Source organism: Pyxicephalus adspersus, chromosome 4 (assembly GCF_032062135.1).
Source record: "Pyxicephalus adspersus chromosome 4, UCB_Pads_2.0, whole genome shotgun sequence".
Classification (NCBI taxonomy): domain Eukaryota; kingdom Metazoa; phylum Chordata; class Amphibia; order Anura; family Pyxicephalidae; genus Pyxicephalus; species Pyxicephalus adspersus.
Window position 1 is genome coordinate 146425750 of NC_092861.1, and position 24869 is coordinate 146450618.

General features: G+C 41.9%; 1 protein-coding gene across 1 annotated transcript; it reads right to left on the minus strand.

Moving 5' to 3' along the window:
- Positions 1 to 973: 973 nt before the first annotated feature.
- On the minus strand, positions 974 to 23252 carry LOC140329554 (zinc transporter ZIP9-like). The gene is made up of 7 exons (XM_072409903.1): positions 22968 to 23252; positions 13598 to 13703; positions 11365 to 11550; positions 8285 to 8353; positions 4663 to 4748; positions 3366 to 3500; positions 974 to 2272 (listed from the first exon to the last, which is right to left on the minus strand). The coding sequence occupies exons 1-7, from the start codon at positions 23061 to 23063 to the stop codon at positions 2033 to 2035; spliced, it is 918 nt and encodes a 305-aa protein (XP_072266004.1). The 5' UTR covers positions 23064 to 23252; the 3' UTR covers positions 974 to 2032.
- Positions 23253 to 24869: the final 1617 nt, after the last annotated feature.

Here is a 24869-nt window from a genome sequence, read left to right on the forward strand (position 1 = left end):
GACTGCGAATTACTGGCAATGAAATGTTACCAAAACACTGTTGTGTCATGGCAATTGGGGTAGAGACTGCATCGCCATTGTTCTCAACTGTGTAAACAAAGGGTTAAATAAAACTGATTGGGATTCCTCAGAAGATGCAAACATGGACATCAGGTATAGAATTTCACAGGAATGTGTGAGACAATATAACCAGACAGGTTATGGTGAGGGATAGGAGAAAAAACATCAAATACAAAAAGTATCTGTTTAGCCCTCATTTTAAGGTAGTGGGTGATGCCATGCAGATCATTCTATAGTCTTACCTAATTTACATAATTATTTTAACAATCTAATTCTTTATTTGATACAATGTTTCATTTTTTTTTTTGTGAATTTATCCTTAATAGAGTTCACTTCCAATGTTTAAAATCCAATGATGGCATCATTCCATCATGGATGGAACTGTGATCAGCAAAAGAACGGGAAGCATGCAGATTCAAGATGCTATCGTGCTATTGCCTTCCAGGTCCATAAATGTCAACACTAGGCTCAGATTTTAGTACTGGTACCAGGACCTAGGCGCTTTTTTCCCAGGGGGGTGGTCACAACCCCCCCCATACCTGGTTCCTTATAAAGCCCTGTCTATGGATATCAGAGAATGTTGCTGGAATCGTCATCAATTCCATTGACAGATGAATGAATGAGTGCTGTACACAGTGCTGTTCTATTTAATAGAGAGGACGAGCGAGTGGCACCCTATACCGTGCTGCACTCCTCCATAGAAATGCTCAGCGATTGCTCTTCAGTGGCTGATTGAACGTCAGGGCACCACTGTACACATGTCAGATTTTCACCCATGAGGATCATGATCATTCATCTCAAGCAACTATTATCTGTTATGTGTACATAGCTTAAAACCTGCAGCTCTGACAGTGCTATCTCAGAACTGGGAGTCACAAGTAAAAAAATTCATGCTTATACAAATGACACAATATTGTGTAAAAGAAATGTAAATATATATTTATTAGACAGTTGCTTGAACAGCTCTGCTTTGAATCACTGGCAGTTCAGCCAAATAGGAAAAAAAAACGTGAAAAGCGGTAGAATAAAGGTGGGCTGTTCGGTACCTTTAGGACTGCTATAGGCTAATATGGGGGCATCTTCAGGGTCTCTAAATGTTATAAAAGTGCAGAAAGAGCCATTATGGTGGCAGCTGGTATTGCTGGGATCCTTTGCATTTCCTCAGATTGCCCAAACTCCCATTCTCTGAGACTGAACAGCCCATTAATTTCTGTTGCAATTAGTTAAAATTTTCAGGGCTAAAATGCATTTATTGTGTAAAGGGAAAAAAATAACAAAACTAAAACTTCCGCTACACCCCGTCTTCACCCTTTTAAAAGGAAATGGGTAAACGGATCTACAGGTAAAATAAACAGATAATAAAACAATGTTACAGACTGAAATGGGAAAATCAAGCACTTGGTTTGAATGCTTTTGATAAAATAAGTGATCTATGTCATTTAGGAAGGGTTAGACCCGGTCAGGTTTTTACTTTTCAGCATCAGGCTTTCCAATGGGGACAATCTCCTCACTTCTTGTCTCGGGCCAGGAAAATTTTCCAATGGGAAATAAAGACATCAATAAATAGAAACATTATTAGCAGAAAACAGGAATTCTACATTAAGCAGATCAATAATTACATTTATAGTTTATATATTAAAACATAAAACACTGTAAAAACATTATAGATTCCCTTTAAGAACTGACACGAACATGGCTGCCGAACAAATGACAAAAGGTGACTGCTGGTATAATGGTCAGCACCGTGCCAAAATTTGTTGGCCAGGAACATCAAGCTTTATAAGGCTTATCCTATCATTCACAATAATTTACAGTACTGTTTATGTAGGTTAGAAGTTATTACAAGATTTAACAGTTCCTGTTCTATATTAGAAGTCCTATTTATGTCCTCCCAGGCAATGCACCTTGTGTCAAGGAGTTGTTTCCGGGGATTTATTATCTGGTATTGTCTCTAATGGAATAATCTGATTGGTCAGCCATCGTGAAGTCCCAGTGATAGAAGGACCGGCAGGAAGGCTCCCACCACCAGCGTCAGGCTCTCCAACAGTCCCAGTCCTTGTTGTCTGAACTCGGAAGCCCCTTGGTGCTGATTGTGCCCTCGGCCACTGATCTCCGGTAAGACATGAACTGTGGCCACGTAGAGGAAAGTGCCAGCTGAGAACAGCATGCCGTGTCCTGTTGCGCTGAGTCTGTGTTGAGTATTTCCCCCTGACTGATGGAGAAGAGACAGAAATTAAATCTAGGCTAAAAGTTCTTGATTGGACTAAATAAAGGAAGCAAATGTTGATTTGGCTACCCCAAATTTTTATAGGCAGCACTTTCCACATCTGATAGAACCACTATTTTCTCCAGTGACCTAAAGTGACAGGTTCTCCTGTATGCAATTTCCACATGCAGCTATATGCACCATTGCAATGTCCACCCATCTCGGTTCCTAGAGATTGAGGGGGCTGGGTGACATACCCCCGAGAAAGAGCACTTAGGTCCTGGTGGCCAGTACCAAAAACTGATGTGAAAAGAAGAAGTAAATGAGCTCGGAAAGGATCCCCAACAAAAAGAGAGGAACAGAGCAGCATGAGAGTGCGGTGAAGGCAAGCATTAGAAGTATGGGTGTTCCTTTACAAGGAAACCCCTCACTTTTGCCCTGAACAGGCACAGCCACAGTCTCTACAAGTATTCAGCTGGGCCTAGTGTCAGTATCTATAGACCTAGTGGGTAATAGCAGTGCCCAAGCATGATAGTATCTTGAATATAGGATTTCCATACATGGGCTGTGATAGCCAAACATGAACCATTTCCAAAAATACAACAGCCAGAGCTTTGCATTTCTAAATCTGTTTATTTATATTTATTCCTAACAGTCACTGGATTCCTTTCCCATCAGCTCAAATCATATAATGTAATGGGATCATGGGGTGAGGGCTGCAAAGAACAGGACTTTGCATAGAGAATGACACAGAGGTCACCCATTAATGTGAGAGCACCAGGGAGGTGAGTTAGGTAGAGGGGATATGCTCTGCTGTGTATTCTCCCTTTATAATAAGCATTATAAGGTTTAAAGTTATTATTTTATAACATAAAATTAGCTGACAATCCTGGGATATTTTATGATCACTTTTGTTTGATAACCGTGTTTGCGTTAAAGATTTATTATACATATACACAGGGGCGGACATAGATAGGTGCAAAGTGTGCCACTGCATGGGGGCTCAGCCAACACGGTCCCCAAGTCAGTTCTGCACAGGGCCCACTGTTGGTTATGCCCACACATAGGAATACTTGTGTGAGATACATGGTCAGCTTACCATGGTCAGAATTAAATATGTGGCAATGGCTAGTAGGGGAGCAGCAACTGAAAATGCCAGTAGATGCTTCTGAATTTGCTTCTTCTCTAATCCTGCGTGCATGAGGAACGAAACCAAACCAAACGCTGCCGGGGCCTGCAAAGAATAAAGTAGAAACAGGCAATAGAAAAAGTTTCTTGATACTAGAACAATAATCTCATCTGCAACATTGTACAGGTTTTTGAGCATATGTGTACAATGACTGTAATCACTGATGACCCATTACTCCTATATATTAGAAATATACCAGAATATGTAAATCCTGTTTATCCAGGACAGTTATATGTTATACCTCTGCTTCTTTTAATTTGTATTTTACAATAAGGTAGGCAATATAAACTTGTATTATATCTGTTATACATTGTGCTTTTATGAAATGTTAATACTTACTTATGCTTCATAATATATGAAGACGGCATGCAATATCTGCAACCACAAACACACAGCTACCCCTGAAGAAGCCCACAGCGGGCGTAACGTGTTGGGTATTCCAGATGCACGTTAACTCTTTTGCTTCGGTTCTTTGCAGCCTTGCTATACGTGATAGCTATGATATTTTGAGAAGATGACTTTTGTCTAGAACCAATTCTTTTGGTTGTCTATTGAACTCAGGTGATTAAGGTCCTAACATAACCACTCCATACTTTTAATCATTGTATCATTGCATTCTATGGGAATTATCATTAAATACATTACAGACTATTGTCTTTAAAAAAAAAAACCCTCTTTTTTTTTATACAAAAACAAGATAAACAAAATGCTAGGGCATCGTCATGGTGGTGGTGGAGGGGTTGGGGTTGTATTCTGATAATATCAGGACATATATTTTACCCATGGGGGTGATCCAATACTGTTAGGGCTTACAATGGTGCTTCCCTACGGCAGGTTGTCCAGCATTTGACAACCAGCAAGAAAGGCAGCCTGTCCCCAATGCCAATGCAAATGCCCCTAGGTGCAGTCTTTATGGTGACATGTTTTGGGAGCTGCTCCACTGTTGATGCATGTGCACGCCAGTTGGTGTTGGGTTTTCACCAAGAGCTTGGTAATCCCTTTGTGGTGGTTGGCAGACAGCAAGGGCAATTTATATGTCTGTTCATCAGAACAATATTGTAGCTATTGCAGTTTCATATTTGCCATCTTTATAAATGTATTTCTAGATGATAAATTGTTTTTTGCAAATTTTAAGATTTGTCTTTAAATGTAAAGAAAAGCAAAGCAAAGCAAAAATGCATTTACATATTATTAAAGCCTCTCTCACCTTATGTAGGATGACTGCAAAGAAGACGATGACTTGTACAGAGACCTGAGAAGAAGCAACCGCAGCTCCAAGAGCAACCCCATCAGCTGTAAATAACAGAAAAAAGTCAGTTAGTTGTAAAGCTGGCTGGATCCTCACTGGCCACTTTATGTGCTACTGCAGCTATTGATTTGATACCTTTCTGTAATGAGCGGACAACACTATACATATCTACAGAACATTCACATTTCACCGAGTTTTGCCTCTACAAATGCTGCAGGTGCAGAAAATATTCTGTTGATCTTCCCAAGTCCATTAGATGTCTTGTAGTGAGCTGACAACACACTGCCTCTGCTGGACTGAAATCTCAAGCAGTGTTGTCAGCCCTGCCTGCTCCGACATCAGAACACCTTCCCGTCTCTTCTTCTTCATAACATTGCAGAGAAGAGTTCTGCAGTCCAGCAGGGCTGACAAAGCCACCTGGGATTTCAGGGATTTAAGAGCTCACTGGTAGATCAACAGACAAAACACAAGGAAACATGCATGTATTGTAGGTGCTTCCAGTTTGTTTTGTTTCCTATCCATTTTATTATATTGGTGTTAAAAGGAAAACATTTAATGAACTATTAGGATCTGTTACTCTATAAAGCGATCTCATTTCATTGCTGTGTATGTAGTGCACCACCATTATCGTATTATTGTGCTGCAGACGTGACAGGTGTCAGGTGCTCCTGGATAGTAATTTCTATAATTCCAGAATAATTACTTCTCCAGGGCCCAGCTCAGCTCTACAAATAAATCTTCAATCTAACATTAGCAGTCCATGGGGCTCAGACTTAGTGCAATTCTTATTCTTCTATTCAACGTACTTATAATAATACATTGCAGGATCTTCCCTCTCAGGGAGAAAATTAAATGTTTCATAGAAGCTGAATACTGGAAGTACAACGCTGACACCTGAGGGAAATTCAGTCCTTGAGCCCTAATATTTCAATATGTGAAAAAATTAAAAGTATAAAAGTGGGATTCCAGAAAAAAGATGCAAACCAGTTCCTGCTCTGGTACTACTTTCATTAAAGTTTATAATAAAGCAATGATTCCCAACCAGAGTTCCTCCAGAGGTTGCTAGGGGTTCCTTGCAATGAGCAATTTGCAACTCTCAGGTCGGGTTAAGTGACACCAATGATTATTCAGTAAGAGCGACATTTCTCCCATTGGCTAGCATTGTAAAAAGAAATCTTCCCATTGAGCACCAGACTAATATATTGAAAGCTTGGATATAGTAGTTACTAAAGGGGTTCCTGAATGTTATTTCAAGGGTTTCCCAATGTTAAAAGAGTCAAGAAACACAGCGATATAAATTAGAATGGGTGCAATGTTACTTTTTCTCATTTATATGCTGTTAGGGAGATCTCCACTGACTTGCTGTCCTTCGGATACACTAAGAAGAGATAGGGAATGGAATACAATTTGTGTTTTCTCCAGCAACAGCTTGTGACAACATAAAGTACAAATGGCATGTTTTGCTATGACGCCTGTACGTGACTTTCTATGTGCGGCATGTTTAATGTTAGTATTCTGGACAGGTGGCAGAACACTGTGCACAATTCTCACAGCACAATTACTCAACGCTTCCTTACTGCCAGGCAAAGATAAGCTTCACAAATCTGTGTTTCAGGACACGTCTGACCGTAATAAAACACCAGATCCGGCTCAGGGATAACAGAAACTGCCTTCACTAGAGAATTAATCCCTTTTTCAAAGGACGTTTATGGAGATGGAGCGCAGATACGGCACTGTTGGTGCAGGCTGAGCGGTCCTGGGGCCAAATCCTGGACGTATGCTTTGGAGATGTATTCCAGGTAGAATCTTTTAATGAGATGAAGCAATTGATCTTTATTCAATCAGTGGGAATTACCGGGCCAATTAGCAGCTGCTGATTACATCAGCAGAGTCTGCGGATTATCAGGAACATGCACCCTCTCCTCTATGACAACCAGACATTTTTTAAAAAATGATTCCAGATTTAAGACAAGGGCATACAAGTTAAGTAAAAGTAAACTCGGTAAAGGGTAAAGCTGTATGCAGACACGTAATAATGATCATTTCCAGAGAAAATAGGAACAAAAAAGTGCTCTATAGACAGCCTTGGTTGTTCTTTAGAGAAGAGAGTAGGAGGCACCCCGCTGCAACGCCCTATTCTATAACAGCAGCGATCCCCAGGACAGATCCCTAAATGACAATGGGGGACATACATGGGTTCACCTGGGGGCAATAATAATGCTAAAGCCTATTTTTTTGTAGTATTTGTATAGAGTGATGAAGGGTTAAACCTTTTGTTAGAGTTTTTGTTTTAAGTAGGGAGACTTCTGCTTACTTCTCAGGAAGGGAACGGATATCAATGTTCAACCCAGAACTTTTTTCAAGCTGGGTGGGAAGAAGCTGTAGGCGGGTGGCAGCCCCTGTATTGTGACCCAACTATTCAGTAACCACCCAAAAACAGCTGGGTGGTTACTGAAAGTGCTGGGTGGTGCGCCCAGCTAAAAGAAGCTGGGGAGAACAATGGATATCTGCAATGAGGACACAGACAGCAATACAAAACTAAAAGGGGATTTGGTTTTCCTCACCTTTGCTAGAGAGTGTTCTCATTGTCTTGTGCATACCTTTTGGAGATTTCACTAAAGGTAAGTTAAGACTTGCAGCATAGTAAAATATTCTTGCCTGGCTTCTGTAGATTTGACAGCTGGAAGCAGTATTAAAGTGCTGACTGTTGCCTCTATTCATTTTCTATGGGGTAGCCATGAATAGAATTTACATGTAGCATCCTCCCTGAAGAAGTGATTCACTGGAATGAATAAGCTGCTCTGAGCAGGGTCCTCTCCTCCTCCTCTGTCACTGTATCTGTCTGTAATTTGCAATCCTTATTTATTGTACAGCGCTGCGTAATATGTTGGCGCTACATCAACACTGTTTATTAATAATATTAATGAGGAAGACGTATCCACACCACAACTTCACCACCAGTCTGAACATAGCCCTGTTCTAGTGTCATCAGCAGTTAGAATATTACAAAAAATGAATCATCTAGGGCAGTGTTTTTCAACCGCTGTTCCGCGGCACACTAGTGTGCCTTGAGAGATCTTCGGGTGTACCGTGGGAAATTATCCAATTTCAGTTAATTGGTCCCAAAATGATTTATTTACTGCAAAAAATTTGTCTTCATTTGTCTATACCAGCGATGTATAGTGATAGGCAGAACCAAAAAAAACTCTTCCACTAGATGGCAGCAGGTAGCTAATTTACGTGTCTGACTTTTTGGTGGTGTTCCGTGGGATTTTTCTAATTGTAAAATATGTGCCGCGACTAAGAAAGGTTGGGAAACACTGATCTAGGGACATGGATAATTCTCCTTGCATCCTTATTGACAATTTTGTCACATTAACAGGAAGCAAATCTCAACCTTAGCGGTAAAAATAAAACTCCCAATCCATCACTAAAATTGGAAAATGGCTGGTGTCAAAGTTTTGATAACATTTTTAGATAATTCTCCCCTGATTCCTAATATCATTTCTCTTCTAAAAGGTAACAACCCTAATATAATGTAATGGAGCGACCATAGTCCGCATGTATTCCACGCATTTACCTGCAGCATGGATGACCAGACCCAGAGTGGCTGTGATACTCGTTCCTGCAGACATACCCGTCCTGGGGTCTGAAAAAAAAGCAAAGATTATTTATATCAGTACAGAAGAAAAGTAACATAACAAAAATACTCCTGCCTGAAAACTTGTTATTAACTTCTTAGGTGCTGCATTCTTATATGTTACATTAGCTCTGAGGACTACAGAACATTCCTAGTCTATGAAGAGGGGGTGTGCTGTACTCCTTTACTTCTTCTGTTGTCTTGCAGGAGAGTGAATTGTAACCCTAGGACAGGAAATGTGTTACTAGTAAACTTTTTATTAATAAATGGTATTTATAAAGCGCCAACATGTTATGCAGTGCTGTACATTAAATAGGGACTGCAAATGACAGACAGATACAGACAGTGACAAAGGAGAAGAGCTTACAATCTAGGAGGTGAGAGAAGTATCACACAATAAGAGCGGAAAAATCACCAGGATAATAAATATTCTGTAATAAAGGTTTGTTCTCGGGTTCCAATAAACCTTTCATGGGAGACACAAGAGGCTGCAATTCTCCATTTGAAAATACCGGAGTAATAGTTATGCCAACATCGTCCTGAAACAAGTATGCAAATCAATGTATGTTAATATAGTTAATTTTATGGGACTTTTCAGGTAACTTCTACACATCACGTAATAACATAAAACCATTTATTTCATTGTATCTAATTATATTTTACAATTATTAAAAATCATTCCACAAAATCTTCATTGAAATCAAGGTAAATGTACATTTCAGTCCTTAACGCGTTTCGTGGTTCGGATTCTTTGAAAAGGACATTTTAAAGAGTCAAATAAACGTTTCAAATTTATTTCTATAAAGTGTTAAACATCAAAGTTCAGCTTCACAACAAAAATAAACATGGGAAAATTCCAAAAAAAACTAAAATCCCAATTTTTTTTTCCATTTTGGAATTTGCCTATGTTTATTTTTGTTGTGAGTCTGAGCCTTGATGTATAACACTTTATAGAAATTATTATGGAAAGTCTAATTGATTCTGAAATTTCCTTCTGAAGAAGCCGGTTGGCGAAACGCATTAAGAGCTGAAATGTACATTTAACTTGATTTCAATGAAGATTTTGTTGGAATGATTTTTAATAATTGTAAAGTATCATAAGTTACAATGAAATAAATGATTGTATATTATGTAATGTGTAGAAGCTACCTGAAAAGTCCTATAAAATTAGCTGTGGAAATTTGGAAATCAATATAGTCAGAATGAAGTCAGGACTCCAAACCTACGAAAATAGAAAGCTAATGCAGCCACTTCATCTAACAGCTGTTCTAATATATTTCTGTTGATGAGTTTAGATCCAAATTGAACTTGTTACTATACTACAACATACACAGGAGAACAGCATGGAGGAATAGGTGTTTCCCCCGAAGGGTGTATTATGTCAGCGTGCTGTGAAATAAATATGAGGTTTTGTTGACTTAAATGTCAACATTATCGGATTTAGTGTTTACTTTGTAATCTTTCCAAGCCTCAAGATCCTGGGTGGAGGATGAATCTATATTCCATGCCAGTAAATATATTTGGAGAAATGTATAAAGCCCAACTTCAAAAAAGACAAACGTTTTTTACAAACAAATGACAAACGTTTTTTATTTAAAGGAGGAAGAGTGACAACAGCAGGCCCAATGGGACAAAGCTTCTTCCCCTTACCTACAACGGTCTCCCATTGGGTAACATTAGCTTACTTCTTGTTTTGGTGACTGCAGAAGTAAAATTTCCCCAATGGTTACAGACACAGCAATCAGGAGTCAGATTGGAAGGACCATGTAAATTAACCTGTTCTTTGCCAAAGCTGGACAATATAAATTAGATAATTTATATATTAAATAAATTAAGATTAGTTATTTGGTACACTTCATTGCTGATAAATGTCATAAATTTGGCCACCTCCAAGCTAGCTTACACAAGGCTAAGGGGCACCCCGCTTGCCCCATGTGACTCTGGAAGGGCAGTTGTGCTTTAATTGCTGCATAATGCTATGTAGAAGGAAGGGTCACATGTTCCTCCATGGCTGAGAATATGTGACTCGCCCTTAGGGCGTCACCAGCAAGAGAAAGAGGAACCAGGAGTAACCTAAAACCCATATAAGCATTAAAACTGAATTGCAGTCAGTGTCATCCTGTCGACTTCCCTATCAGAATGCTACATGAACCGACTTTTAGATTGTAAGCTCTTCTGGGCAGGGTCTTCTCCTCCTCCTGTGCCATTGTTTGCATCTGTCTGTCATTTGCAACCCCTATTTAATGTACAGCGCTGCATAATATGTCGGTGCTATATAAATACTGTTTAACGATTGTGCTGCTGTTTCTCAAACTTCAGCTTTGTTTTAAAGGGTTTGCAAGATGCTGATAGCGGGTCAAATTCAGGTACACTACATTTATCAAAAACACTTGAAATAGTGAAATAATAGTGAAAAGTGAAATAATAATGCATGAATGCAGATTGTGAGCCCCTTTGAGGGACAGCTAGTGACATGAATATTGACTTTGTACAGTGCTGAGTAATATGATGGCGCTATATAAATACTGTGTAATAATAATAATATCTTTTCAACATACTAACGCAATTTTAATGTGCAGCCTTTATTACAATACTACCTTCGGGCCTTTGTTCAGGAAGTTCCTGTTACAGAGTAACTACGTGCTGTCCTGCCCTGTGTTGTCACCCTGTCACCTAGTCTTCCAATGAAACAATTAAACAGTATTTATATAGCGCCAACATATTACGCAGAACAGAACTGTACATTAAATAGGGGTTGCAAATCACAGACAGATACAGACAGTGACACAGGAGGAAGAGAGGACCCTGCACCAAGGAGCTTACAATCTAAGAGGTGGGGGAATAAACACACAATAGGAGGGAGGATAGTAACGGAGCAGCTGCACAGAAGCAAAAGTAGATCAGCAGCACGAAATTGCAATAAAAATGGAAAAAGGTGAATAAAACATTGTAATTATGTACGATATATAATGCTTAGCAATCAAATGTTAAGCCAAGTTTTTTCCTAAAAGAGAACTTACCATGATAAGAGCAGTAGCTTCCTATCTGGTCAACGATAAACATCAGAATGAACCCCGTAACCAGGAAGACCCCAATGAAGAAGTGGGGTGGGATAGATGAAGTGACCTCTGTTACCTCTTCCTCCGTCACTGCTGCTTCTGTCACATTGACATTCTGGGCAACGTTCAGGCATTTAGCCGGAGATCCTGCCAGACAAAAACATCATTTACAACTCTGAACACCCTGTCTTCTTCCAGTGCCAGGCACTGGGGTTGGGGAACAAAGCAGAAGGGTATAGAGCTTATAAAACTTCAGCAACTACAGAATATAGCCAAAATATGTGTGGACAATTTACCGTCACATGGTACAGGTGTATGTACAACCTTTACCGTCACATGGTACAGGTGTATGTACAACCTACAAATTGAGTTTAGGTGTCTCCAGCAAAGAGTATTGATAATGTTACAGCATACAAAAGCATTTTGACCTTTGAGAGCATCCAATTTTGTGGTACCAGTTAGGAGGAAGATTCTTATCTGCCCTAGCATGACTGGGCCCCTGTGTACAAGGGCCGCCCGATAGAGACATGGTTATGGGATTTGGTCTGGAGGAACTTGAGTGACCTGCAGAGAGACCTGACTTCAATCCTGCTGAACACCTTTGGGATAAATTGGGAATCCTAATGGTGATCGAGGTCTTCTCATCCAACCTCAGTATCTGCCCTCACAAATGTTTTTTGGGGTTAACGGCACACATTTGCTCGGATACACTGCAAAATCTTATAGAAATCCTTACAAGAAGAATGAAGGCCACATATTGCCACATGAGGGGCCACAGTTTTGGAAATGGGTAGTCCAACAAGCTCATATGGGTGTCAATAATGTGTACAAAATTGTGGCCATATAAATATATTGAAAGAATACCAACATAGCTGTTATAAGCTCATAAAAAAAGATTAAATGCATTTAAAATAAATAGTGGTTAGGGGAAAGGGTCACTAAAAAGATAAATAAATGCAGAAAATGGAGAGAAGAAAATAAAGCAAGAAAAAGCGTTGAAACACAAAATATTTTTACAATAGCGCAACTCAAAAAATATAGTATTGCTGTGCTCTGATTCTATACGGAGTCCTACTAAGCTAGTACACAAAACTTTTGTTAGCACATATGAGTGCCTTGTCTCATACCCTACGCGTTTCGCCCCAAGGGGCTTCTTCAGGGGATAGGGGAGAAGATAAAATTTGTCAATGTAAATTGTAGTACAATGTTCAGGTATGGACTGGTGTAAGAATCTGCTATGAGGTAATAGTATCCATGAGTGATAGGTTAAAATCATAATCACAGCAAATATTTTGGGCACAGCAGTATTATATAAAATGGGTATTTTATAAAAAGTTGATATGCACAAGGAGAAGGGTAAGGTATAAAAGAGTCTTCCTGTTACTTATTATTGAGTTTAATGGCAAAATGGACTCTAGGTTAAATATCCAGGTACAAGTTAGGTATGGAAGAGATGATATCAATCTATTGTAAGTAAATCATATGTGATAAACTATTCTTAGGAAGAACAGATAATTAGAATCTTCCAATTCGTGTGCCACAAAAAGTCTTTTTAGTTCTATCTTCTTTTTAAAAAAAAATAGGTGTAGGTTTCTAAACCTGTGCTAAAATTAATTTCATATGAACCAATGAGCAGTAACATGAAGGGTGCGAAGTGGCCAATTAGAAGCTGCTGCAGTGCATATGTGCTGACAAGGAACAGCTAGCAGGAGGAACGTAGAGAGATAATTCCTTTCTGTTCTTTCACAGTCCAATCACAAGCTGAGGGCAGGGAAATGACCAAGGTTTACTGCCTAACTCTGCAGCAAGGAAGATTTAGGTCACCAGCATGGCAATGTATATCTGTGAACTGGCTGCAAAAACAAAAAAAAAAGACTTCGCATACAATATGCATTTCATTTGGGCATTTAGTGATTGCTCAAAGCTACAATTTAATCAATTAATAAAAGTTTGAGCCCCAACAATGATCACCGCCCTTTGTTAATTCAGAGGAGTCCGAACAATGGTTGCTACTCAGTTGCTATGAGTTATTGCACTCGGTAAACGGCTCTAAACTGAAGCTGTGTGGCTCCGAATGAGCTGGAGAACAGACACTGCTTGTCTTGCGTGTGACATCATGAGAGATGAGTGGCTCTTTACAGCCAAGACGTTTTTGTCCGGGGACAACAAAAGAAGCTTTAGGGATTCCACTAACCTTTAGAAGATCCTTCCAGCAGCTCGATTCCCTCTGGTATAATTATAGCCAGCGCCGTTCCACAGAGCAAACCAGCACCCAGCACACTTATAAATTGCAGCTTTTGCTGAAAGGAAAAGAAAAGAAAGAGCAGTTAGCTGGGATGAGCTACAAGTATTGTGCTTTAATATTGTGAGTGAATACAACAAACATTCCCTCCATGAGTTTAGGAACTATAAGTCCCAGAAGGATGGCCATGACAATAAAAAATTATATATATATATAGGTAACCAATGGTGTAACATGAGTTGCAAAAAAAGTAATTGCTAGTGGGGCCTTGTGGTCCCTGAGGACTCATGTCTAACCTTGAATTAAAAGGGACGATCAACCCAAAAGCAATATTTAGGGCAGTCTCCAGCTTCTTAAAGCAGATTTAAGCCCTAAAAAAAAAAAGTTGTATTTTTATTGAGATCTTTCTGCCTTAATGTCAAACTGGGATAATTCCCCAAAATAAAAAAGTACTAAAATGCTCATTAAGGATGCAGGAACCCCCCCATATAAAAGGCACAGAAAATGTGCAGATCCTGTGGTATCAAGTAGGTGTAGCAGCGGTGTAATCCTGTGCTTTAGAGCAGTGGTCCCCAAGACCTGGGCGGCAGACTGGTGCCAGTCCATGGCTGGTGGGTTGGGGGCCGAGGATGATGGGCAGCAGATCGGTAGCAGTCCATGACTGGTGGCCGAGGGTGACGGGCAACAGATGGGTGCCAGTCCGTGGCTGGTGGGTTGGGGGCCGAGGGTCACGGGCTGCAGACTGGTGCCAGTCTATGGCTGGTGGCCGAGAGTGATGGGCGCCAGACTGGTGCCAGTCTATGGCTGGTGGGTTGGGGGCCGAGGGTGATGGGCAGCAGATCAGTAGCAGTCCATGGCTGGTGGGTTGGGTGCCAAGGGTGACGGCTGCCCTCCTTGCACTGCTCTGGAGCTGGTGACGGGGTGGCAGCTGGGGTACAGGCCGCTCTCCTTGCACTGCTTGCACAGGAGCTGCTGGGAGTGGCAGAGCAGTGTACGTGGGGCTTGCACTTCTCCGCCATTCCCGGCATCTCTACAGCTTGGCGGCTTTCTTACGCTGTTCTGCCATTCTCAGCTGGTGTGCTGGCAGGAGGCGGAGATGCCAGGGGTGGCAGAATGATGAAGATGTACCAGGCTGTGGCAAAATTTTCTGCTGTGTTGCTGGGTCCTCCATTTGGAAAGTTTGGGGACCACTGCTTTAGAGTAAAGCCTGGCAAGGCACAGCAGGCAGCAAAAGGCGCCTCCCCAGCACTAACGGCACTCTCCACCCTCCCAAACCCACTGATAGGATCCCTATAAAACCTCCAACCATCAGATCCATGTGGAATCATTGAAAAATGTCAGACCAGTGTGTGTCCCACTTCACAAATCAGTCAAAAACTCATCTCCCACAATGCAACTTAGCTCCTTTCTAATCCTTCTTATACATATTAGAGTACCAGAGTGGAATAAAGGTGACCGGGGGATGAGCAAATTACAAAGTACCCCATTGCAAATGCCAGTCAAGTCTCAACCCTCATAAAGGCGGAGAACATTGCTGAATATTTATGAATCGGTCTAATCTTTGTTCTACAAAAACCCCTTTTATATTCTGCACACTTTGATCATTCTCTATTGCACCACCAGGCCAGCCATTCACAGCTCATCAGAAAGACTTTCATGAATTTCAAAGAGATTAAATTCTGGGCAATTTTTGAATGTCTTTTTAAGTCTACGTGCAAAATTCAGCCTTAGCATTGCAACCAGTAACCTATATGAGCTTGTTAAAGTTTTATTGTTGCTGTTCACATTTGGCAGCCAGGCTTGCAATCTATTATTATTATTATCATCCAGTATTTATATAGTGCCAACATATTACACAGCGCTGTACAAAGTCCATAGTCATGTCAGTAGCTGTCCCTTAAAGTGGCTCACAATCTAATGTCCCTACCAAAGTCATATGTAAATAACACAGTCTAAGGTCAATTTAGGGGGAAGCCAATTAACCTAACTGCATGTTTTTGGAATGTGGGAGGAAACCCTCACAAACAAGGGGAGAACCTACAAACTCCATGCAGATAATGTCCTAGCCCAAATTTGAACCTGGGACCCAGAGCTCCAAAGGCCAGAGTGCTAATCACTGAACCACCGTGCTACCTGAATTTACCATTTCTTGCTATAGTTCTAGTCAAAGCTTTGGTTGGATAGATTGTGGTGGGGTTGGAATTGAATTAGTGTTATATGTCACTTTCTCCTTTTTGGTGATCTCCTGTCCCCACCTGTGCACCCCCAGCTCTTTCTAATCAATGGCTGGTATTAAAAATAGACTAAAAGCTGAACTCCGCACTCTAAAAAAAATCCTTCCCTTGCAGTGGGGCTGGGCCCACAAGGTAAGGGGTCAAGGTCCGTTTTTGGCTAGGGTTGATAATACTTTTAATTCTCAATGCCTTGACAGCCTGCGCATTCCTTGTTTCTGTCTATTGTGGGCACCCAGCTTCCTCCCCTTACAATGGAGAGCTATTTGCATTTTGGGGGATGATGTCAGTGACTGCAACCCCAAGTACAGGCTGCATGGGACCGGTCCCTCAGAGCTGGAACTTGCAAAGGAGTATGAAATAACATAAAAAATGTTACTGTCCCTATATCAGCATTTAATATTTACAGTGTGTAACTAGAACTAGTGCAAGGAAAATGTAGCACTAAATCCTGAGGTCACCTGAGTCTCCCCTATTATGTCTTTTAGTATCTAATTTACAGCCTGCACTTCCATCAGTGTTGGGGTCCTCTTAGAAACCAGAAAAAAACTCTGCAGCAATGACATCAACACAAGGGGACTATAGGTGACTATAGGGGACCAGCTGAAGCTCAAGGACTTTTTTGATGAGATCTATGTTCTGAGTTTATTATGAGGGCTTCCAATAATTTCTTCTGGATATAAAAGTGTTGCATATTATGCAGCAAGAGAAATGGGAACCACCAGAAAAACAAAAAACAAAGCTTTGGGGAGCTACAAACTAGAAATAATGGTAAGTGCATCTGCTAAACCAGAACAGATGACAGGTGACACAGACTAACACTGCAACTGAAAAACAAAGCACAGTTTCGAGTAGAGAAAATTAGCAATAATGGAAATGACAATGTGCAAAAAACTATAACGAGCAATCAAATAAAGATGAATTATTTGCTGTATGCAGCCTAAAGCTATTTCCAATATGTCCACCTTCTCTCTTTGTACTATCAATCATGAAGTAGTCAGCGCCTCTCATACTTAATTGATGGCGGTGTTCCCTCCAGTTCGGGTTCTGTTCTGTATTATCATACAAGCAGAGATCAGAGCAAAGGGATAATCTACAGATTGGCACAGAAAACCAAGGAGAGTCACCATTCTCAGCTTTTGCGGCTGAGCGGCAAAAGTCAATCCAAAATCAGAGCAGACATACATGGTTTATTAATATTATTACACAGTATTTATATAGTGCCGTCATATTACCCAGCGCTGTACAAAGTCTATAGTTGTGTCACTAACTGCCCCTCAAGGGAGCTCACAATCTAATGTCCCTACCATAGACATATGTCATTAATGTATTCTAAGGTCAATTTTTAGGGGGGAGTCAATTAACCTCACTGTATGTTTTTGGGATGTGGGAAGAAAACTGGAGTACCCGGAGGAAACCCATGCAGACACGGGGAGAACCTGCAAACTCCATGCAGATAGTGTCCTGGCTGGGGATCGAATGCAAAGGCCGTAGTGCTAACCACTGAGCCACTGTGCTGCCCACAGTGATCTAAAGAGAGGAATCCTGGATTTTAGGTTAATGTAAAGGAGTCTGGGTAAGGTTTAGCGATGAGATTATTGGAATACAAGAGAAATAAGAAGCCCCTTCTTTCAAACTTGGCTTGGTGGTCTGGCTTTACATACTTGCCGATCTAAAAGTTGTAAAAAAAGGAGAACTGATTGTCCCAGGTCACTGACTCAGAAAGTGCTGAAGCAAAAGAATCAGAGTGAAGGCCGGGCAACCAGCATTTCCCCATGAAAGGTCAACAACGGCCCTCTTGTTTGCTGTGATTTCCTTAAACGCTTACAGTGCCATATAATTAGCAAAGTTTTTTAACAAGCCCAGGAATCCAGCACAGTGGTTAAACCAGTTTCTTATACAGTTGATAATAAGTGTTATTAATTAGGTGTAATTAATTCTGGATGTATGAATGGGTGGAGGTTATTTAGATATACATGTGAGCAGCACTGTTCAGGTGCCTCATATATATAAAAGCATCTTGGCATTCTCTAACCTTCTGTTTTGCTCCGAGTCTGCCTTTAGAAAATGGGGAAGTAGAATTAAATCAAACCCCGGGCTTCCCCTTGCCTTTTGGCCTTCACATGATGCACTGGGTCCTCTGCATCATTACAGTGAAAATACAAGATGCCAATGAGAGGAGGAGGAGCCATGACACCCTGCACTGTCCCCCTAACCTGATTTTACTGGTTGAACAAGGCTGGGACATCTAGTGGCAGTGCACAGGTACTGCAGGGTACAGATTAATATTAAAAATTAAAACCCCATTTTTGTTCTTCTGTTAAAACCTTTATAAGACCAAACAGCCTGCAACTGGGCTTTCAATCATAATCCAGTTTTATTTGTTTCTCAGAATTACTCTGCTAGTGCAAAGGCAACAGGCTCTTTTAAATGCTGGAGCAGTCCTTTATTATTCTGCTGGTTCATTCATTGCTGAATGTGAACAAAACCCTTTTTGCAGCTTACCAAGAATGGAGAACTCCCCCATCCCAATGCCCATCATGCCATCACGTAGGAGGAAGGGTAGTAACTCTTAGAATTTCTTGTCTCCTGGCATAGAACAGAGTGGCAAAGCATCTGTGTGTGCAGACGGTTGGGCAGCCATTAGGCTAATGCTTTGCCCTGAATGCGATAAACACAAGTTACTCCACGGTTTTTAATATTGTTACACAGTTTTTTTATGCTGACATATAGCGCTGACATATATTGTAGTGCTGTATAAAGTCCATAGTCATGTGACTCGCTGTCCCTCAAATGAGCTCACAATCTAATGTCCCACCATAGTCATATGTCATTAATACAGTCTAAGGGCAATTTTGGGGGGAAGCCAATTAACATAACTGCATGTTTTTGGGATGTGGGGGGAAACCGGAGTAACTGGAGAAAACCCACACAAACTCCATGCAGATAGCGCCCCTGCTAGGATTCGAACCGGGGATGCTGCAATGAACGAAACAACGTCTGGGGATTACTATACACACGTCAGATCACAAGCATGGCCACTTGTCTGAACATGGCTGTGTGTTATGACAGATATCAAAACAGCGTGCCAAGCTAAAGCCCCTCTAATCCTCAAACAGTTTATGGATTATTCAGGTAAGCAAAATAAGAATAAAAATAAAATCAAGGTAACTAATATCAATGCCAGCAAAGGGTTAATGTCCTATCTGTATAATGTATCTGGTATTTTGCCTGGTATGAGCAAAGTACAAATGTGAATCAACACACCGAGTGTAGATCTCCTTGCTGCACATACTGATATACTGAAATATGCAGACACGTTATCTCACCAGCTGGGGCCACAGACAGAAACAGTTTTTCTATAGTGCCGACATATTACGCAGCGCAGTACAAAGTCTATAGTCATGTCACTAGCTGGCCCTCAAAGGAGCTCACAATCTAAGAGAGAGGAGGGCCAAAGAGAGTGGAGGAGGGCCAAGAGCGCAAAAGGAGGACCAAAGAGAGCGTTGAAGGGCCAAAGAGAGCCAAAGATAGCAGAGGGCCAAAGAGAGCCAAATATAGCAGAGGGCCAAAGGGAGCCAAGGAGTGTGGAGGAGGGTCAAAGAGAGCGGAGGAGGGCCAAAGAGACAGAGAAAGGGCCAAACCCAGCGAAAGAGAGCTGAGAGCGGACAGAGCAAGAATGAGAGAGAAAGTGATAGACTTTCTATTAGTTTCTCTTTGCAGGCTTCCAGTTGGGGTTCCTCTGGATATTGAACCCTCCCCAGCCCCCAATGCACCCACCAGGTGATTCCCTAATATATGCCAATTCATCACAACTTTCCTGTTGAACTCGGGAGCTAAAAAGATTTTTCAGGAGCCATCGTTCCAATATTCCCAGCGTTCCCCTTTCCCCGGTGACTTCATCATCTGGCAGGGGCCGAGGAGTCAGCTGGCTGCATTGGGTATCGGCCATGCATTGCTGCACACAGACCCGTACAATGCTGGAAATATGGGAACACGCACGTGTGCCCGCTGCCAGCACAGCAACATATCTGTACTCATATCACTCAAATAATCTGCTGCCTGGACGCCGGCCATACACGGCTCTGCCTTGTTTATTCTTCATATAATTACAGGAAGTATTAGGAACATAATCTATGGTAGGAATGACCTTAAGGTCTGTGTGCACTTTAAACTCGTGGCAATGGCATCAGTTTAAGACATTTCTGAGATCATTCAGAATTCATTGAAAGGTACATTTGACCTGTGGTTGACCTCCCTCTGACCTCCCTCAAGCAGGTATAGCATTCATATAGATATGTATGGGAATGTGTTTTTAATGCATAAAAAAGGATTCCCAAAGAACTCTGGGTTACCTGAAGAGAGCACAGCAGTAGCAGCCTGCTTTGAGGTTGGCCTTGTGGGACTGAATGCTTGAATGCAGCTCTCTGATAAGATTTAAGGAGAGTATTGCAGCCAAAGCTACTTTAATATTGTTTTACCTCACGTTTTGCTTTAAGGTTTGTGCTATCCCAGGTACAATTAACTGATAACCCCACTCTTCATAGGTTAGTCATTAGGAATGGGTTCAGTGTTACAAATTCCACTGACCAGGATTGACCTTCCGGGCAGTCTACACCCTAAACGCCAACGTAGAACAAGATGACACGTCCTAAGATTTTATTATCTGTCACAGGGGGATAAGGTCACCACTTGCTGCTTCTCTTATCACTGTCCATTCAAAAGGTGGTCAAGAGACCTGGGGGATATTACCGGGGCCTCTGAGGCCAATGCTTGGGGTTGTTACTGGGGCCCCTGACGCCAACGCTGAGGGTTGTTGTTGCTGGGGCCCTCAACGCCAACGCTGGGAGTTGTTGTTACTGGGGCCTTTGATGCCAATGCTGGGGGTTATTCCCGGGGCCTCCGACGTCAATGCTGGGGTTTTTTACTGTAGCCTTTCGACGCCAACGCTGGGGGTTATTACTGGGGCCCCCAACGCCTATGCTGGGGGTCTATATTACTTAGTATAGTAACTATATTACTCGCTTATCACTGTCCTTTCAAAAGGTGGTTAAGAAACCCGCAAGTAAAAATGAAACTGCAGAATTAGTTCCATGCTGGGGGACATTACTGGGGCCCCCGACGCCTATGCTGGGGGACATTACTGAGGCCTCCGACGCCTATGCTGGGGGACATACTGAGGCCCGTGATGCCTATCCTGGGGGTTGTTATTACTGGGGCTGCTGACGCCTACGCTGAGGGTCATTATTACTGGGGCCCCCTAACGCCAAAGCTAGGGGTTATTACTAGGGCCCCCGACACCAACGCTGGGGGTTATTGTTAACGATCAGTATAAAAATAAATTGAGACTTCTGTACAATCTCACACAGAAAGTCCTCCATATGTGAATGTACGGAAGATGACCCCATGGGTGACACCAACCCTAAATCTCACCTCTACATTTCGTGAGCGTTGTCACCTTATTACAGAAAAAAAACCTAAACAAACCAATACACCCCCCATACATCTGCAGGCTGGGGTCCACATATGGTCCACATCTGTTCCTATACACGGCTTCCAATTCTACCCCCGGGCGGGGGTACATATGGCCATCAGACCTCACCCCATGTATAGTACACACAGACATTCCGGGGAATGAGAATTTCCTGCTGCAATCACCCAACACCAGAGACACATTCACATATATGGGCCGGGGATTAACCCCTCCCTGACCACAGCTCACTTCATTGGATGGCTACATTCATCACCACCCCCCTAAGATTCACCAAATCCAGGTCATGTGATCACTATACACCGCTCATTCCTCTTACACCCCATCAGCAGATTGTACAATCACATTTCAGGATTTTATTGGGAATGTCGTTGTCATCGGAGGACCGGGAAGGAATCCGTTGTCATTCCCAGATAATAAACCTCACTGTGACACTGAATATAATTATCACACGTTGTCACCGCTGCAGCATGAATATTGCAAGTTTAGACTGCACCGTCTGGAGTTACAAGGCGCATATAAACAGTATGGGGTGTGTTTATAAAGCAGTGAATCTGACATTCCCTGGTGGAGAATTATTCACTGCTATTAAAACACATGGACATGGGAGATTCTTCACCAGGGAATGTCAGATTCACTGCTTTATGAATTGAGCCCTAGGAATCACAATTTAAAATAAAAAAAGTAAAACTGACAAAGTTATTGCAACACAAATGCAGCAAGACCTGTGAATCCAGCCACAGGGCCTATTCACACATGCGTTCCCATGTTGCGGGGTGTTGTAGCGCTCTGGGTTCCCTCTAAACCTGAATGAACTGCGATTGCATTAAAGTGCCAATGGAAATTTCCTGCACAGAGCGCCATGCACAGCACTGCAATGTGAGCGGGATAAGAAGGTGCATGGCATGCCTAGAAATAACATGTCTATTGCTATGGCAGCTATGAGTGAATGGGCCCTTAGGCACGTTAGGGTCTGGGTGGCAACTATCTCAATGCAAATTTAACGTGCCATAAGTTGTAATGTTTTGTTCCACCAGGTGCAGGAATTAATGCATTACCATAACCAATGTTACAGACCTATTCACATCTGTGTGGTGCTGCACTCATTCATCCTGCCATTCATTCTGCACCCCAATGCATCTTCTTGCAATGCGTTGCACCTCAGTGCATGCTACTGATGGGATAACAAGAACGCATGCATGGATGGGCTGCTTTACCTTGCTGCGAGCTCCCACAACACACATCGATGCAACTGCACACCTCAATGCATTAATCAAACCCCACCGATGCCATTCATCCTGCACCCCAATGCATTGCACCTCTCAGCCATGCAACCATGCACCAAATGTATTAACCAAATGCACATCCACTACAAAGATACCTCATGTCATACACCACACCAAGATGTGAATGGGCCCCCGGAATGTCCTAGCTGAGGGCCCCCAGATAAATACAACACCCATAAAGTAAGATATTTCCATCCCAGCCCCCCAATAAAGGTCCGGGAACCCAGAGAACCCCTCCCCCCCACACCGGCCAACCTCCGGTACCGATCCCTCCCGGACACTTCCGATCCTTTAACCCTTTCCCCGCCGCTCACCTCGGAGAGTTTGAATGCCAGAGGGATGAGCCCGAGGAGGAAGCAGCCCAGGAACATTCCCAGCGAGATGAGGAACACCACGAGCAGCCCGTCCATGGTGACCGGAGGCGGACAGAGGCGGTCAGTGTTCGGTCAGTGTGCGCTCATGTCCCGGTCAGTGTGCGCTCATGTCCCGGTCAGTATGCGGTCAGTGTTGCCCATGTCCCGGGGGAGGCCGGGCTCCGCTCCCTCATTCCTCACACGTAGCTCCGGACAACTCAATCACAAGCGGAGCGCACAACTACGATTGGTGCCGCGCCCCCTGCTGGACGCTTGGAGGAAATGCAGGGTGACCTGGGCTGCCAAGTGTCAGGCTGTAATGAAAAGTTAATTTACAAGCCAATGTAATGACATCATGGGAGAATGGTGCAAAATATGGGGGAATCAATGATATTCATCAGACTATTATTCATTATTGATTGCAGTAATATTCTGCAGATACATCCCAGGTCATGATATATACAATAGACATTTATCAGAGAGGGGGATCTGGGCAAATTAGGAGTCCCAAATGGACAGCAATCCAACTCTCTGTTATTATGTCAATTGGGGCCCTGGAAAATTGCACAGCCCTAAAATCAGCCCTGGCTATGATAAAAGTAGAACCGTTAATATAAATCATGTAACTTTTCAGAGCAGCATAGTGCTCATTGGTAAAGTTTGTTACTCCCATGTAGTATTTAAAGTTCACTAAGTATCTTGGAGCGTGCTTATATTAGCATGCATATAATAGCTGTCAAGAAGCATGCTGATGGAAGGAGAAAGGAAAGTGACAGAGATCTGATCACTCTGCTGCTTCTTTATTCATTAATGGATAATGATTGATGAATAATAATAATATTCATATTAATAATAATAATAATAATAATAAATGGATCATATGCTGCAGGGTGGCCTGGGAATGAAGGAAGTGGGTAAAATGCGGTTAGCTATCACACTGAGGACATCCAGTGGCAGCAAAAGGTATTGCAGGGGAACATGAACTAAAAGTGAAGAGAGCAGTAAAAGTTTATTTTATTTTACCTTTTAAATTACTATTCATTTTAAAATGTTGAAGACAGGGTGGCCTGGGAATGATGGAAGTGGGAAAAATTGTGTTGTTTATTATACTGAGGACATCCAATGGCAGTAATAGATATTGCAGGAAAACATGGACTAAAAGTGAATAGAGCAGTAAACATTAATGTTATTTTTTTATCTTTAATGGATTTTTTATTTTATCATGTTACATATTACACATGTGATGTGAGAATTTGGCTTGGTATTGGCCTCCTGCATTTCCGTGTCAAGCAGAGCTCGGTTTGAATAAGGAAGAAGCAGAATGTATAGCCAATCATTTGTGCTAACAAGAGCATATTGATAGGAAGAGAGAACAGAGTGCTGGACCAGCTTTTCCGGGTGCTGTTTCTCACTTTGTAGTCACAGTCTGGGATAGGAACAAGAGCTCTAAGTATCATTTAACAGGTATGTAACCCCTAAACATGAACTCCTCTTATTTGTTCATTTTTGTCTCTTTAAATATCTGTTGATCCTGCCAGGAATTTTATACATTATCAATATATATTTTACATTTGGAAAGTGTTCTCTTTTTGCACTCAATCTGTATAGATGGTTGGTTGGTGGTTTTGTGACTGAACACTAGAGGGCAGAAGAACAGCTGCAATGTTAGCTTTTTGCCTATAAGAAAACTACATTTCCCATAATTCCCTGCACTGTGTATTATGGATGTGGGTGTTACACTTGTAGTCTCAGCTCTCTACTTCATAATAGGGTGGCTACAAATGATATTCTGAACAGAGCATACATTGTAGCCACCGGGAATAAGGATATTCTATTCTCGCTAGGGATATACAACATTTTTAG